Below are 18,878 nucleotides of genomic sequence, written 5' to 3' on the forward strand. Positions count from 1 at the left end.
TAATAATTGCAGGTGGGTGTTTGGAGGAAGATGACTGCTCTTTCTTCAGTGTCGCATGGAGAGATACGTACAGTGCATCTACAGCTGTTGGTTTCCTCATCCTTTCCTCTCAGTAATGACAAGCTTGACACACTGATTCAGCTGTTTTTGTGGATCTGTTCTCTCTGCATAAGCCACTTTGGTAATCAATAACAATTAAAGAGCTATTAATATGAATATTGTCTAAAGTGTTTCCAAAGCAGCTCTTAAAAAAAGAGAAACACGTGGCTCTTTATTTTCTTAAAGCAGCAATCAAAAAATCAATTCGTCCTCATATATAAAGTATAGTTTAAAATTTCAAAAATATTTTATTTTTACTCATGTTGCAAGACAGATCGCCATGCTGCTCACATCTGCTAGTGACAGGAAACCTGGGAAAGTCTGCATCTTTTCTTCCTGAGGTGGGGATTGTCAGAAATCATGTTTTATTTAATGACAGTGAACCAGCACAAGAGACAATTATAAAAAATGCCATTAGAATTCCTAAAGATTCGTAGCCATACATTATTGCTTAGCATGCATAAATCATGAAGCCATTCATTATGTATATTTGTGCTGACTACCAGAGAAACAGGTGTGAAAGTCATATAAAAGACTCATGACTTATGTTCCAATTTGGTTGTACACTGATATGCTTTGCTCATTAATCAAATTAGCCTCATCTTTTGTTTAATGCACACACACACACATGCTGCACCAATGCACCAACATGCATTGTTTTGGTCTCATTCTTGGTGCGATTGCTTGTCTTGTTGCTTGTGCCGTGTTTTGCTGTTTTTGGTTTGGTTTTAACTGAGCATGCAGAGGAGAGATCTGTCCAAATTTCACTGCCCGGGCTTATGTGGCTACAACATTAAATATTGAGTGTACAAATACTCTGATGCTTTCAAACACCTGTAAGAGGAGAGAGGCTGGATAGAGAGAGAGAGAGAGAGAAGAAAATACGTGTGGAGCAATGATAAAGGGAAATACGCCCTAAATTTAAGAAATCTAAATTAGCGTCCTCACCTAGAGCGACTACGGTTAAACACAAGCCCAATAAGTTTCTCAGGTGATGCGGTAATTCAAAGACCACTGAAATCTCAAGGTCTGCCACTGGCTACTAGGGATACATTTTTTAAATCAAGGACTTTTGATATACATTTTAAAGTCAAGCGTAGAGAATATAAAAAAAAAGTAAAAAAGAGAGGGAGGAATAACTTTCTATATGAAAGTAAATGTGAAAACAGCTGAAAGGTGAAAAGTGAAACAAGTTTCTGACCTTGTACGTCTGGTATCAGAGAGGTAGAGATGGTTGGCTGTGATGAGGCGATGCAGGCGGTTCAAAGTGTCAGATAAACTACTTTTACTGGCCGTTACTACTGGAGAGTGTAGATTTATGCTCCTCTTCTCTGCTGATCACTCACTATAAATCAGATATTCATGGCTCTGTGTGTCCACAGGAAACAAAGAGGGACAGGAAGAGAGCCACAAGAAGTGTTTAAGCATCAGAAGATGCACAGATGACACTATGCATATAGATCTAGTTTTTAAGATGCAGTTTAGTCATATCTGATCTGGACAACCTTTCCAGTGAATGACTGCGCCCCCCTCCCTCTTATCCACTTCCTGTGTAGAATCCATCTTGTTGTGCTGTGTTCAAAATGTCTCATTCAGAGTAACAGGTTCGACTGAGTACCATGTCTCTGATTGTTCCTGTGGGCCTTTTAGCCTAATGAGGTGTTTACCCCCTATCATTATTCAGCTGGGAGCGGAGCAGAGGGAGATGGAGGAGAGAGGGAAGGGGAGGGAGAGGATGGGCAGAGCAAAATGGAGACAGAAGAAAGCAAAGGAAAAGAGGTGAAGAAAAAGAGGATGTAGAAAAAAAATTTGAGATTGTGTACGGGCAGGGAAAAGATCAGAGAGCTGAAAGAAAACTAGAGGCTGAGGAGGAAAGAAAGCGATCGAGGAAGGGGAAAGAGCCTGGTGTTATTTATGCCTCCCTTGGCACTCGTCTTTACCTTTTTTTCCCTGCGAGCTGTTTTACATCGGCGATCTAATTAAATCAAATAAATCACAGTGCGTGCGCACACACATACACACACACACAGCCACAAAAGCCCCTCCTGATTCTGAGATTGTGAACATCTCCTCCCCTTACCCCGCCACCCCCCGACTGAATAAATCTCGATTATGGTGCATTACACGGCACATCATTCATGTTGTTTATAGGTCTAAAATATGCAAACAGACCAGGGGCATAAAAGTGATCGATGCTCAAATGGGCCTTTTTCTCTGTTCTGTTCTCATCTCTCACATAGTACCAAGCACCGTCACTTGCAGATGTCTTGTGTGGGATGAAGACATATTGTATTGTGTCCTTGCGCTGGTCCCCTCATGATGGCTGTTTTCATTGTCTTTGTGCCCAGGCATCCAAAAAGCATTTTTATTACCTCATTTACTAAAGCGCTCTATTCAGCCATTATTTAATCTAATTAGCTTTACCAAACCTTGAAGCTGTCCCCGAGAGATCTCTTGCTAATTGTAAAGTAGAGGTTGATCAGTATTTTTATTGGTAACAGTAGTGTAATGCATGAAACACATGCATGCGAGGGGCAGCTGCTTAAGCTGCAGACTGTTTCCAGGAAATAACTGCTTCTGGAGGATAATTGTTCGGGCATATGTTGTCCAAATATGTTGTTAGCAAATGTATAATTTTTTGGCCAAACCAAGCATGAAATTAATATTCGTATTCCATGGTAATCATAGCTTTCTCAAGGCTTAAACGTTCCAACTGTTCAAAAAGACAAAACTACGAAAATTATAATATATGTTTATGTTGCATAGAGTTTGTTTTAATCCTTTTTTATTTCCAGAAAAGATATTTCAGCGGATTGTTCATAAAAGTTGACATTTATTTCGAGTCCTCCAATGTGTTTTTTTTTTAGTGTTTTCCCATGACAGCACTTAAATACAGTAATGAGTGAGTTTAAAGATGTAACTGTAGTGTTTTGCTGTGGCAGTTTAAAGTCAGTAGTTCACCTTGTTTGAGGGTATTTCTGACTGTTAGCTATACTGTATAGTCCTATAGTTCACCTTTAAAATCATTAAAAATATTTTTTTTTTGAATAAACATGGTTTCTCATGTCTTTATTTTGTGATAGAAATAAAATCTTGCATACAATTTTGTTCTTGTTCTGGTTTTCTCTTCTTGTAAGTAACTTGCAGTCCAGCTTCAAATATTCAAAATCAAAAATATTGTGACGCATACTATGAATTTTAAAATATTTGAAAATACAATTTGACATTTTGTCCATGTTATCCAGCCTTATCGCCACTGATTTTAACATGGCTTTAATGATGTTTACATGCTGGAAGCTTTAATATGCAAAAACCACACACCTGATTGTGAGATGGATCAAGATAGACGCCTATAGACGCCTCGTATTTACCACATTCTTTTTTTTCCATTATGATTGAGTCCAAGTCATCGTATACTAAAGTATTTCTCTGTCAAAAGTCAAAGTCATTGGTGCAACTCACCAGAGATCAAACTACTTTTATCAATCCTCTGTAACTCAATCCGTCAATACATGCAAATGTAAAGCTCTGTATTTAGCTACAATCATCTTGAGGTTGACAGATATTCGCTGGCAAATACAGCTTGGTGGAAAGCCAGATTAGCCGATGTCTTTAATTAAAGGAGATGTACAGTAGTGCAGAAGAATCGATATGGAGGTTAACAAGTGCTGACAAGGGCAGACGAGACAGCGAGGCTTCATTTAGATACAGTGAGAAGAACGAGGCAGGGTTACAATTAGTGCCAGTCAGTGCTCAACTCTTCCCTGCATCTATCCACTTTTATTCTTGGAGCTGCTGTGGATAATTCTTTTCTTAATGTAGTGCACAAGAGCGTGATGAGAAGCTCATGTTGTCAGGTAGCTGTTTGAGAGTTGTGCAGTAATGAGATTTACTCATGCATCTTGAAGGGAAAGGTATTAAAATGCATGCAGGTTTTTTATATAGATTTGATGATGTATAATGCTTTATTTCCTATGATTACAAGCACCCTGATACTGGTTTCATTCAGGACTTCAGCTGCTTCATTTTGTCCCATAAGACAAAATGTTATCTTTTCTCGCAGTGTTGCTACAGGTACACAAATCTTAAGATTAATTAAAAAGTTAAAAATGCAAGTATTTCACACACTGCCAATCACTAGCTGGCTAAAAATCTTGACTAAAAAAAATGTATATATTTTTTACACTTGGCTGCATTACTTCTACTTTCCTCTACTTCACTCACACACACACACACACACACACACACACACACACACACACACACACACACACACATTGTCTCTGGATCATTTCATCAACATCTTTTTCTCCCCCGTCCCGCCCCCCCCCCCCCCCCCCCACACACTCACACACTTTCCACCATACTGTAGCTGCAAGTTACTGATAAATTATTTAACTCTTGTCTGAGACAAAATGTCTCCCTCATTTGAAAGTTTTAAACTCTAGTGCAGTGATTTTTTTTCCTGACCTCATACTTGGAGGTAATGATTTTAAAGGAGGGGAGCAGTATTTTTCCACTTTTTGGCTCCTTAACTCCTCATATCTTCACTATCTATCAATACTTTACATAAGGGACACATTCAGCGTCGTAACTTTGATAAGCAAACATGGCCGGAAAGAGAGCCAGAAGACAGAAGATTTTATAGTAAAGGCTGCAATAAAAGACTATTTTTTGCAGGTGATGGACTCAGAAGTGCCCTTTCTGTCCATTCATGTTTTGTAGTCTTCAATCTGAGACAATTTAAGTAGATTAGACAATCACACCTGGATGTTTAATGCACAGCTTTTTTTTTTTTACAGCTTCAAGGTGTGAGCTATTTCTTGAATGCAATTTATCAGCAGACGTTTTTAGTTTATTTGACAGTAGAATAATAATCCACTGGGGTCATTATCTTAATTATTATCAAAAATGTATCACATTGCGTGGATGCATTGTCTCATTTGCAGCTTTTATACTTCATACAGTCCACATCCTTATGTGTATGGAGCATCAGTAAATATTTTATAGAGAGTAAGTGATATAATGAATATTTATGCTCTGAGATATTTAACATCTGAGCTATTTCACTTCACATCTCAAGATTAACATTTTCTATTTAAATATATAAACAATCAGCTGTCTTACATTTGATGCTTAGTCAAAGAAAGCTCTTACAATTTTCAACACACACACACATACGCATACACACACACACGCACACACATTTTGGTCAGGACTCCTTCACTGACCAAAATAGCTATCACTGTTATTTTAATAAAAACACAGCAACAAGTGCAGCGGACATAATATAGATATATGGACCACTTTATCTTCAAGTAAGGTGAGTCAGATACACCCTCTGTCTTCTGTCTCTGACAGCTGTTTGTGTGTATTTAACTCTTTGCTGTGCTTTTGTTGATCTTATGGAGGTTTGTCTGGACACTGGAGTTGTTGTATTATATCTGCTGTCAACACAGACATTTGAAATATCTCCACTGTTGTATCTATTAGCAGTTCAGTCACCTGTTGATAGTGTGATTGGTGAACCTGTGCAGAAGGCCTGTTACACTAATTGCTTGTGAGAGTTGCATCAGTCTTGTTTTGTTTTCAAGCTGTGCTGCATAATCGGCTGTGAATCTTTAAGGCTGCATGCTAAGCATTTAGACAAGAGTCTGTAGGTCATGTATTTGTTACATGCATTGATGCTCTTTCATGTGAACACATCGTTTTAGATCTGAGAATGTTTTTAGTGTTCAGTCATTTCAGACAGTTTTCAGCACTGATTTGTACCTGTGTCAGACTGTAAGCTTTGTAGTCCTAAGAAAAAAATATGCATGAGTCATGTATTCATAATCTGTATTGTTTTTAAATATGAACTATATCTGTTATGTGGTTTCTTGTGTTACACGTCAACTAAACAGCACTACAAATCTAGATTTGTTGACTTTGTCGGTAAAATGACACATTAATCTGCTTCATATTGTGTTAAGAGGTCCTGTGGGACTTGCTAAAACTACTAAAATTACTACTTTCATTGTGAAAACTTAAAATGAGGAAATTAAGGCAACATTTCCCAAGCATTTTTTGTTAGTTTAGTGAACTTCTTGGTACAGTATTGAGTATGACAAACTCAATAAAATACAGTAACTGTAACAGTGAACTGAGTAGAGCCTCGGTGAAAATGCAAAGACAATGAGTTCAACCAACTTGATTAAAGTCAACGTATGAATTACATCAGATTTGATATAAACTGAGTAACGTTCAAAAGAATTGCAATAAAACTTGAGTTGCATCAACTGTAATAGTCATTTTTAAGAAAACATTTCTACCTACTCTTCTTTTTTGGGTGTGTCAAAATGACAGTTCAAATTTGAATAATTAGTTTGCATTATCACAGTTTACATTTTAACAAATTATCATCATGTTAACATTCAAGTATTTATTTTATGTTTAATAACCAAATACTGTAACACAGCAGATAAAATGAAACATTGTTTAAACTTACACACGTAGTTTAAGCAGTTCTGAAAGTAGACTTTGGTTTAAATAGGCTAAAACTGCAATTTTGTGTTCATATTTTACTGTACTAACGTCATTTAAAACCTGTGTACTGTGTGTGTGCATCTTTTTGTGGTTATTCAGTTAATCGCTGCCTGTGAGTTTCTTGCGTTGTGCATATATGAAAGAGAAGATGAGAAAGAACAGCTGGCTCCACTTGTGCATGTCTGCATTCGCTACAAGAACGTGTTCATGTGTTCGCATCCACACACGCCAGGCTTTTTCCATGTGTGTGGGAGTGTCGGAGCGTGTGTGTGTGTGTGTGTGTTATTGTGACATATTGAATCTATCCCTAAGCTCTGTTCGCTCCAGTGCAGCGGGGGCCTCGGGGCCACTCATCTATCTTCCTGGTCTTTGCTGGTGGGCACAGCTACGGTGATCCTGATTGGCAGTCATTACTGAGCCCCGGCGGGAGGACACGCCTCATTGGTTCAGAGCAGATTTGAGAGCGGGTTGAAATGAAGGATAAAGAAGCGCGAGTGAGCATGTGTGGATTTTATTGATGAGACGGAGGTGTACTCCGGCAACTGTGTCACTTTTCCAAGATTCATAGACATACAAAAAAAGGGATGTTTGAAGAAATGATGCGTGCACATATATGTCCTTACACACAGCAGCGCAGGATGCATTCAGATGTTAATTAAACTGTGTGTGTGTAGTGTCGTGTGTCTTTAAGTTGTTTGCATTCCTGTATGTGTCTGCGCGTGTGGACTGGATATCAGCCCACATGCACGTGTGTGTGTCTGTGTGTGTGTGTGGTCTGGGTGTGCCTCTCTTCATGGCTTTTTAAGCAGCAAGGCACTTTAAATGGAAATGTACTTGACATTTAGGAGGAGATGTAATCAGTGCCCATTAGAAAGCAGCTGATTTCCTCTTCAGAGCTCCCTCACCGCCTTCTCTCTTCCACTGCCTCCCCCTGCGTCTCTCTCTTTTTTTTTCCATCTCACCACAGTATATCATTTCTTTTTCACACTTTTGATTTATTTCTATTTCTTCCACATTCTGCTGCCTGGGCCTCTCTCTCTCTCTTTCAATCTAATTTACCTGTGCACTCTCTTCCTCTTCCTCTCCCTCCCTTCCTCCTCTGTCTTTCTCCATCAGGGCATTGTAGTTCAAGAATAGATGTCTGATTTCATTTCCACATTTTGCTGCGTTCATCTCGGTGTCATTATCAAGGCTCATTCTCAAGCAGATAGCAGCAGCAGCAGCAGTGTTGTATCATGGCAAATCATGCAAAGTAGTGAATCACTGGAGAGATGTTCTGTTTTGTGGGTGTGAGGTTGAGATGGCAACATAACAACACACAAACAAATCTACATGATTGTAAAAACTGCTGCTCTCTCTCATCATTATGAGTCAGGACATTATTGTAAAAATGTACTCTATTAAAGTTAGTGATGACTAGATTAGCAGCCATTGTTATGATATACTTTAATATTCATATAAATGCATCATTTTGTAGAGCATATGATACAAATATCAGTTTATTTAACCTTTTATTTGTGCTTTGTCAGGCCAAGTCTTGCAGTTCTGTTAAACACTTCTGTCATTATTCATCAGTTCAATTGACTGTACAGTTGTAGTTAGTTTTCAGGGAACAATGCTACACTTTCTATGGGATAGTATGTTTGCTCTGCTCTGAATCAGTGGATGAGTTGGTAAATTTGGTGTGTTTTCCCCTTGGTTTGGTCTCTTTTCACACAGAAAAAAATCCAAGTGTACCAAAATGCATCACTAAAAGCCACGTGAGATAAGATAAGCTATACTTTATTGTCCTACAAGGGAAATTTGTCTTGGGCTCCGAGCCGCTGCATCACACAACGCACTTGCCGATAGTGTCACAATGCACTTGTACACACAGAACATAGATCATACATACATACATTCAAGATTAAACTTTAAGTTTAAACTTAATATGTTTAAACGTGCTTAAATTCACATGTTGAGTGAGACAGTATATAATAAAAGGGAGTAGAGAAGAAAGGGAAATAAACATAATCATTTAAAAAAGCCAAGTATCGTCAAACCAGATAATAGATAATCAAATCATTGTATCCTATTCTGTAAATGAAATCATACAGTACCACTACTGTAAATAATTGCAATAAATAGACCATAGTTTCAATTAAAAAAGCCAAATAAAATCAAGATAGTAAGATAGTAAGCAGTCAAATCACAATCACTTAGTTTCAAAATAAACTCCACTACTCGTAGCTATTTAATATCTTGATGGAGGATGGAATAAATGAGTTCTTGTACCGGTTCAGTCTGTTTTTTGGGATTCTGAACCGTTGGCCTGAAGGCAACACTTCAAATTCAGAGTTCAGGATGTGTGTTGGATCATTCAGAATTTTCCGTGCCTCTCTGAGCACAGATTTTTCAGATGAAGACTCAGTGCCAATAGGTTACCATACCATACTTGTTTGCTGCAATGAAGTACGCTTTTTTAAACCATTTGGTAAAATAACTCTGTTGTAGCCTGGAGCAGAGATTTTCATTTCATTTTCATTTCATTTTCATGCCACGTGAGTGCGCTGTCAATGTGATCACCAAGATAAGAAAACCTTCACTCTCATTGGTAAGTTGTGTCTTGAGTAAGAATGTAAACACAGGAAAGTCCTGAAGAAGGTCCACTGTCCAAATATGAAGAATACAGCTAGATCTGTCAATCAATCAATTCAATCAATTTTTATTTATATGGCGCCAAATCACAACAAAAGTCATCTCAGGGCACTTTTCACATAGAGCAGGTCAAGACCGTACTCTTTAATTTACAGAGACCCAACAATGAGCAAGCACTACAGCGGTAAGGAAAAACTCCCTTTAATGGGTAGAAACCTCAAACAGAACCCGGCTCTTGGTGGGCGGCCATCTGCTTTGACTGGTTGGGTTGACAATGATTAGTTGATGAATCAATTAGTTGCTAACTACTATATTAATCACTATTTTGATAATTGATTAATCACCATTTTTTTGAGGAAAAAAAAGTCAAAATGTTCAGATTCCAGCTTCTCAAATGTGAATGTTTTCTGGTGTCTTTAGTCTTCTATGACAGTAAACACAATATCTTTGGGTTTTGGACTGCTGTGTAAATTTTCTGACATTTTATGGATCAAACAACTAAAAGATTAATCAAGAAAATAATTGATAGATTAATCAATAATGAAAATAATTGTAAGTTGCAGCCCTAAATGCAGCACACTTCATTGTTAGTCCAGGTTGGCCCTTGATTCATTCTCCGGCTAGCTGCTAGCAGCTGTTGATTTCACTCATTTGCATCCGTGCAACCTGCTTTTGGCTACTCACTTGCAGAGTTGTCCACCTTGTAGTCGGATCACCTTCCCACCACAAATGTACTGCTCCAGAATTTGTCTGTGTCCAAGACCACTTCTTCAAAGGGTCTCTGTAAGGTTGTTTTGGTCCGCACCTGAGTAAGATTGCTGCATTCAGATCTACCCAAACAAATCGTATCAAGGGAGACAACGAACTTAAGTCCAAACGGAGTAAACAAATCAGGTTTGAAAACGCCCTACTTGTAAGTGCACAGTTGCCTAAGAACAAGCTATTTACAAGGTAAATATGAAGTAAGAATGCATAGTGCCTAATAACCTGGTTAGTACATAGTAATAGTACATTATAAGTAATTTTAACAACACCTGAGTAAAACTGTAAAACTAAGTATATGTGCACGACATTCGTTAGTAGGGCTGCAATTTTCATTATGGAGGATACTGAATTAACAATCACATAAAGCAACAAATCCTTCCTTTTCTTTTTAAATTGGCATTGAATTTTTTTCTTGCAAAATGATTTATACGAATAATCTATTATCTGAATTGTTGACTTGCCAATTAATCTGTTTGTTAGCTTTTCTAGCAGCTCAGTCAGAGCACATTTTTAGAAAGACCTTCATGACCCTTCTTCAAGGTCAAGAGAGTCATCAATTAATTGGTAAGTTTTTTTCTTATTCATCCACCAATCAGTTAGAAAATAGTGAAAAATGCCCGTCATAATCACAAGAACCCAAGGAGACATTTTTAAATTGCTTGTTTTCTCCGACTAACAGCCCACAACCCAAAAGTATTAATTTATGAAAATGTAACACAAAAAAGCAGCAAATCCTCCCTTTTAAGAGGCTGCTACCAGGAATTCAAAATTAGTTACAGTTTATTTTCTCTGATCGACTAATCAATTCAGCAGTGGTCTTTTTTTTCAGTTTGTTTTTTTTTTTTCCCGCTCCCCCTCCTCTCTTTGTCTCTTCCTGTCTTTCTTCATCAGCAGACTGGAGTTAAAGAATAGAGGTCTGATTTCATTTGCACAGTCGTCATTATCAGAGCGTCTTCTCAAACAAATTGTCGGAGGGTTGTGTTGCGACAAAGAATAACAAAAACAATATCCTGATTAGCATTGATTAGCGTTTGCTTTGAATATCCTGGAAATCTTTTTCCCTGATTCTCCACGGAAACAAGACAACTGTGTCTTCAGTCATGCTGCGCACTCCTCACAACGCAAACATGTCCTTTGTTTTAAGAAGGGTTGGGAAAAGTCAAATGTCTCGTTTCTGAACATGACTGTGTGCACATGTGTTTTGAAGTTTATGCGTATGTGGATTCACTTTTAACAAGACTTTCATCTGCCCTTCAACTAAAAAGCTCTTTTTTTTTTTTTTTTTTTAGACTCTTTCATGCTTAGTTAGTTGTCAGATGAATCTCTTCAGAAAGTTCATTTTAGTTCACACTTTGAGTCGAAACAACAAAACAACAGTGGTGTTACTCGCTGAGGGATGCTCAGAGGAGTATTTGAATAATAGAAATGATGAAAACAAGTGGGAGAAGGAATCATGATAAACAGTAGAAAGGTGAGTGTGTCAGGGTCGTGTGGATAAATTGTTTGATTTCAGATCTTAGGGTAAGAGAGTTTTATGGAAAGGAATACAGAATATGAGTGGGAGTGAGAGGAAGTTGTGAGGGCAGGTACATGAGGGTAAAGGACAATAAAAAAAACATCAAATATCTGCAAAGTCGGGTCAGCCGAAGCTGTAGCTGGAGAGGAGGAAAAGCAGCACTTTTAGCCTCTGTAATAATGAGAATGAAACAGTGGATAAATGTATTTTTTGTAGTTGTGAACTGCGAAAACAAAAGGAAAAGATTCTGCAGAGAAAACATCTATTTATTTGCCACATGTGGGCATGCAAAATGTTGATCCGATTTCCAATTTTATGTCCTTCTCATTGTGTCCAAAAGTGACTTTACTGTCATTTTCTGAAGCTGAGGCAGATTTTCAGATAATGATATTTCTGTGGAAACACAAAGCAACATGTACTCGAAAAGAAATATGAAGTTAATCCATTCCTGGAGATTGATGGACAGAGATGGCATGAAAGGACTCCGAGAAACCAACAGATTGAAGGTCAAGTGGATTTCATTATTTGACATCCAAGCTATGTGGGAGATGTGATTTTCTCTTCTCCCTCTCTGATTGTTTAATTTTGCTGTCAGTAATTACAATAATTTTCCAGCTGTATATACACGTGTTTGCGCAGTCATGTGTGAGGTTGATTTCAGGATTAACAGTAAATAAACACTGCCTTCATGGCCATTAATTATGAAGCCAGAAGTATTGACACGAGCTGCTACATAATTTACATCAATGTCACAACAATGCACTTTGTAAACCTTGATTTTTGGCAGATGGCATTTCTGTTTGAAATGTTTTTCATTTCACTCACTCTGTATCCAAAATTGATGTGCCGCCACCCAGTGATTTTTGGCTGCTCTTGTGACAGAGATGAGATGAATGCTTTCATCTTAACAAAAAAATAATAAATCAATAAAAGTTAATAAAATAATGAAAGCATAAAAATAGTAACAACTTGGACAAACATGCAGATTTTGCAATACATTGTAATTTGTATGTTAATTTGTATTTAATTTAGTGATCTGGAAGAAGTTTTCTTATTTTTTGTCAGAATTATACTCATATTTGTTTGGCTGCTTAGTGAACCATAAGACAGACTTCAAAGCTATAGTCTAATCTTTGCTCTCTATACATGTTTATTTTTCTTGTTAGTCTGTCAATGGCAACAGCATGCGTTCTGTATTACAAAGATTCACACTAGATTAGGCTTAGCTTCATGAATGCTTCATGAATGCAGTATGAGCATGCTGTGTCATCTCTCACCGTTGGGGAAAAAAACCTAATTAAATACATCATTTCTCAGTCATCCTGTGTACAAGCTCTATTAATAATCATGTCTCCACATGTATATTGAATGCAAGTAGAGCATGTTAAGCCTCATCAGGATTTTTTAGTAAGAGTGTACAGTATAAGTGTTTGAAACAGGAAACAGTTACTGTAAGTAATTTAAAAAATGTCCTTTTTCTTTCATCTCAAATTATTACAGTTCCAATATTTCTAGAGAGAAGAATTCCACCTATGACTCACCACTGCTGACTGTTTGATCAAAAGGCATAGCAGCAATATAATTAACCCTCGGAGACCCGCGGGGGCGTCTGCACTCTCAGTCGACATTACTGTCTTTCAGAGGCTGTAGCTGCCTCAGTTTTAAAGCTAGAAGATACCGGTATCATATGAAACTAGACGACCTAAGGCATCCATTGGTACCAACCATGTCATGCTAACTTGTTGGGAAGGGGGCTAAATAATGCTCCAGAGTTGGGCTAAATTTTGGTGAGGGAAAAACTGGCATGGCTATTTTCAAAGGAGTCCCCTGACCTCTCACCTCAAGATATCTGAATGAAAATGGGTTCTATAGGTACCCACGAGTCTCCCCTTTACTGACATGCCCACTTTATGCTAATCCCATGCAGTTTTTTGCATGCAGTATAAATGTGTTATTTTTGCCTATTCTAAAAATGGTGTATTTGAATATTAATGCATACTGGGGTCCTTGGAATTGCATAAATTTGATATGACTGGAAAGCTGAGACTCTTGTGGATTTAGTCAACCTAATTGTATTCATGTGTGATGATGTTGGTCCCCATAGGAGCAGTTTCATTGTAGTGAGACCATTTTTTGTAACTTGACCTCACTGTATAAAATGACCTATTGTGACCTTCAGGATAATCACAGCCTCATGAAACTTTACAAGCACAGACTAGAGACTAGGGATGTATGGCTCCTAGGTGTATTGACAGTAAAGGGTTTCTTGAGCAATTTCCAGAACAGAAGTGCTTTCCTTTCAATCACTGATGATGCCAAATCACAGCATGATTTTTTCTATGATGTTCCTCAATGTCTTGGTGTCTTATTGTGGTATTTTGGAGGGATTTTTGACCATTTTTTATCAATTCTCGAGTGGTCAAAAATGGTTAAATTTTGCACCCAATCTGTGTCAACAAAATCAATCAACAAAAAATTGCTGCAGCAAATTATGAGACATAACTGAGCATGTGAATGGCCATCATATACTTCCATCATAATGTTCTAAGCCCTTATACACTCTAAACTTTCAAAATTTGAATAGGTGCCCAACCAAAACCCAATGTTCAGATTTATGACTAGAAAAACTTGACACACAGTGCTGAGCCGCATCTCAGATTCCCAGCTTTCAGATGATGTATACCACTTCTATGTGGCATATACTGTTGACCTGCTATCTCCCTCTAAAGATCTCCTGTCTCCCCCAAAACAGACAAAAATGGGTCTATGGTGCGTCTCCAAGGTTTAATAGCATAGCATTTTCAACACATACAGAATGCACAGCAACCCCAGCAGAAATAAAAGATGCAACTTAATTAAACTGAACTTCACTCTCAATGCAGCTGGAAATGACAGAAGTTAATAATGTCTTAAAGCAAAAGTACAAAAAGTTTGCTTCTGGTTTGAATGTTTCTGTTAATTTTGTAATCAGTTGATCCAGCACACAGAATCAAGGAAAATGAGGCATCAAAAATTGAAAAAGAGTTAAAAGATAAACAACAGATGTCAATTAAAATTTTGGCATGACTTGCAATAGTACAGTACGTGTCTGCTGAGGCAAATACAGCCCCAGTGGTCTTTTTTGAATAATGCCAAACATGTTTTAGTTAAAAGATAACTTTGTTTTGGACTTAATGTTTGTGAAAATATCAACTTATATTACAACTGTAGTCATCATTTGGCTGGTCACAACATTTATTCAGCTAACAAGACAAGGTATTGACTGAGTATTGACAGCTCATTTATCATCCCTAAAACAAAGAATCAGGGACAGGTGCAGCAGTGTATGTGTGTGTGTGTGTGTGTATGTACGTGTGTGTGTGTGTGTGTGTGTGTGTGTGTGTGTGTGTGAACGTGCACGCGCTCCTCTGTTACTTTCTGCGACAACAAATGGTGTGTCCAAATTCAATATGGGCAGTGTGTACAAAATGTACACACACTGTGGATCTGTTTTTATGCTGCAGTGTTTATGTATAATTTCAGTGTGTGTTCACATGCACATGTTTTCCAGTGTCAGCAAATGTATACACACAGATGCTCTCTCACTCATATACACACACATACTAAACTGTCATGTCTCCATTTAACATTATGTTTCTTCACTAATACTTTACGGGACTCTGGCCAATAATTTGTTGCAGACATATTTTCTTACATCACTTATGATGCATATTATGTGCATTTTGGCAAAAATATGGGTGGTTTAAGAAATGTAGATAGATTTTTCAAAGCAAATATACTGTATGCTTAAGTTAGAAACCATTGTAACAATTATGAATCCAAGCTGACTCTGGGAACACATCAGGCCCACTGTGCAAAAGACGGTTGTAATCTTACTGAGGAGTTGCATATGGTCTAAAGTGGAGAAAGATACTCTGTTAAAAGCTTTTATTCAGGGAATAGATTCTTCTGGTATCTTGCCAAGAACTCTGGTAAAAGCATAATCTATTAATAGCATCACTACTGCGTGAGGATGTGAACAGAGAAAGGCCTGTTTGTGATGGTGGTGCAGATATAGGCCTGTTTCTTATGGTTCTGTCAAACCGCACAGCGCTCATTGGAATAACGGCACTGCAGCTCTGGGTCAGCTGAGAGATTGATATTTTGGATGGATGTTGGACTTTGGCTCCTATGCTTGGCTGCTTAACGGAAGCTGAAGGAACAGATTGTCTTCCATATACATGATAAATATTTATTCTAATGTAGCATGATGTGGATGGTACAGAAAACTTCCTCATGCAAGAGTTGAGGTCACATTTAAATTGGTAAATTGAATTAGCCTGTAACCTGGAGTACTGCACATTCTGTAACGTTTTGATGTTATTATCAATTTTTTAAAAGGCTCATGCCCCAAAGACATTCAGAAATCTTTCTACAGTCAGTTTTGCGGCATACTCAAGTGTTCCACATTAATATAACATACATCATTTAATGGATGCTCTGATCCAAAGTGTCTTACAGTCCATGGGTGCATTCAGTTTAAAGCATGAGTGCCCTAAGTGGGACTGAAATACCTTATACCTGGCAGTGTTAGTGCTACTCTACAAGCTGAACTATATACAACCAGTATGAATATAGTACGTATATTTTCATATGGCACCTGACCATCTATCCAATCTGCAGCTGTAACCCTGGACTCATGGTGTTCGTCTTGGTACTGGTTCATGAGCCAACCAACTGGTTCTCTCTGGAATCCAAACTGCTGATACTCGACTGCTCCCATTAGTAATGTTGCCAGGCAACACACACTTTTCCAGCCGCTTGTCAGAATTTTAGGCTGATTTTCATTCTTCCAAGAAGTATAAGTTGGATCACTGGAGACTTAAAGTCACAGATGCTCACACTGCCACAACTTTGCCTCAGACCAGCACAGCATTCGTTCAATAGAGTGGTTACCATACAACAGGACGGCACGGTAAAAGCTGTTGTTTTCCTTGATGAGGTTTGAGGTCTTTATATAGCCAACTCATTTGTATCTTTATCTTCTTTTACCATTACTTCCTTCCAACATTTAAAACTAATCCCCTTATTTAAAAAGAGGCAAAAACTACTTGTGTCAAAGACTAAAGCCCCTTTTCGACCAAAAGTTCTTCCTTGTTTTATTAATGAAGCGGTACACAAGTTGAAGAGATTGCGGTGTCTGTGTTTGACCAACCAGCGACGGCCATCCCTGCAAACCCTGCCCCCAAAGTTTCTGTACTTTGGAAAGTGCTATCCTCCGAGCAGTGACTTTTTCGAGGGTAAAGCCAATCTCCCTGGAACTTCATTTAGACTCTGGTTCCTCTCGTGGAAACACAAGTAGGGGAACTGAGTTCCTCAAAAGATTTTTAGTCCCTGAGGAAAGTTTGTGCGGTGGAAATGCAGTTTAAGTCAGCAGTTTCCTGTATGTGTTTCACAGTACAAGCCTTCCAGTGGATTGCTGGTGGAAAGCTTTTAACATGAACCAGCAGCAGGAAGAGCCTGGTTTACATAACAGCATAATAACATAGCAATTAATTAGAATTTTGATTTTGTACACAGTGAGGCTACTATCTGTAAATGAACACAAGAAGAAGAACTTGTGTCTAACTATATGAAGCAGAGGCATACTGCTTAAAAAATGATACTTTAGTAACCCTTGGACATTTTAAATTTATGATTACCAACCACTTAACTTCTGTTTGTACTTGTTTTAATTGATTTGTTTTATATCTTGTATCTTTTATTATCTATATACTCATTTTAATTAAATTGTTTTTTCTATCTTCTATCCTTTAACTCTACTTATCCTTGTTTTAATTGATTTTTTTAATCCTGTACCTTTATCATTTTATTATACTCAACATCACTGTAAATGAGGGCCAGCCGTCAATTATTTTCAGTTTTAAATAAAGGTAATAATAATAATGACAATGCTACTGTATGCAGTACAGAACCAGTGGAAAAAGAGATTTGTCACATCAGTTCCAGGTTTTTGACAATTTCTGAAAAGTTGATTTTAGCTTGACAGTTGGAAAATACTTTTCCATTTCTAAGATAAAAATTCATTGAGGGGATAAAAGATTTGGTGGCTCTTTCTCTAAAGAGTGCTCAGTAATTATGGCATTATTCAGAGGACAATAGCATTCCTTTAAATACAGGCGGCGTGTGAGTAGCATTCACTGATGGAGAGGTTGTGATTAGAGAGAAGAAGAATGTGATTTTCTTCATTAGTGCGGACAGTTTTGTTGCTTTGCAAAGTTTTTCATTCCTAAAAGCCTGTACATCAGAAGATGGAGAGGAAGATAATGAGATAGGAGAGAGTGGTGGTAGAAAGAGCTTTTACCAGAAGCCCGAGATACAGAATGGAGGAACAATCAAAAATGAGAGCCGAGTGAGAGACTGACAGTAAAAGGAGGAGGGGGAAACCGACCGTCATTTGTCAGGTCATTTGTAAAGATTTCTCAGTACAAAAGACCAAAGACAGAAAAAGACAGATCTGTTCTACTTGTGCTGCTTGTTACTTTATTACAGCTAGCGGAACCGATTAATCAGCATAATGCATTTAACCAATTATGCTAGATTTGATCTGGCTGCAGAGCTAATTCAATAGAGATCCTTGGTGATTTACGAGGGTCAGTTTATTGTTGTGCTGGGTTGGGAGGTCCAACGTCCCTGTGGGAGATGACTAAGGGGCTTTAAGGAGACCTCAGGAAATATCTCTCCACGGAATATAACATTACAAATATGAAAACCTTAAAGATCCAAAACATTGACAGTTTACAATTTACAATTTTCTTATATTGATTTCCTAACCCAGAGACCCATTGATCACATTCAGAGAGCATTAGTAACAAAGACAGGATTGTAGTAAGGAAAAAAAAAAGATGGATAAACAAGTTATGGAGTAATAAAAGAACATTACATCAAACACTGGTCTGAAGAGTTTGTACAGGTTGAAGTGTAGTGGGGATGTAACATAATACTCACACAGGAGCTAAAAACTAGTCTGAGTATTTGGAAAAGCTGTTCTTCTAAAACTTCTAGTATTTCTGAGGGTGTTTTCATTTATGGTTGATTGGATCTCTAAATAGGTTGAATTTAGGTGGAGGTGTATGCTTGGAATAGAGAGCAAATTCATGATATCACATCCAGTTAGCCTCAGTTCCACTAGCTTCTGTAACTCAATGTTATTTCTCATTCAGAATTTCTTTTTGAGCATCTGTCTTTCTGAAAAAAATGAAGCGTGGGGTTTACTTTCTATATTCTGAGACAACTCAGCATCTACTGCAGCACTTGCTTTCAGAAGTTGAAACCTTTGTGATTTTAACAAAGTTAA

General features: G+C 37.8%; 1 protein-coding gene across 6 annotated transcripts in view; it reads left to right on the forward strand.

Moving 5' to 3' along the window:
• The window catches only part of stpg2 (sperm-tail PG-rich repeat containing 2), a 61,841-nt gene extending 58,698 nt beyond the window's left edge, over positions 1–3,143 (forward strand). For 4 of the 6 annotated variants that reach the window (XM_067611310.1, XM_067611330.1, XM_067611345.1 and 1 more), the window contains exon 13: positions 13–3,143. In XM_067611310.1, coding sequence (XP_067467411.1) covers positions 13–192 — 180 coding nt within the window. In that variant the 3' untranslated portion in view covers positions 193–3,143. The remainder of the gene's footprint in view (positions 1–12) is intronic. The other 2 variants (XR_010931520.1, XM_067611317.1) reach the window with 2 other exon arrangements.
• The last annotated feature ends 15,735 nt before the right edge of the window (positions 3,144–18,878 follow it).

This window comes from Thunnus thynnus, chromosome 2 (assembly GCF_963924715.1).
Source record: "Thunnus thynnus chromosome 2, fThuThy2.1, whole genome shotgun sequence".
NCBI lineage: Eukaryota > Metazoa > Chordata > Actinopteri > Scombriformes > Scombridae > Thunnus > Thunnus thynnus.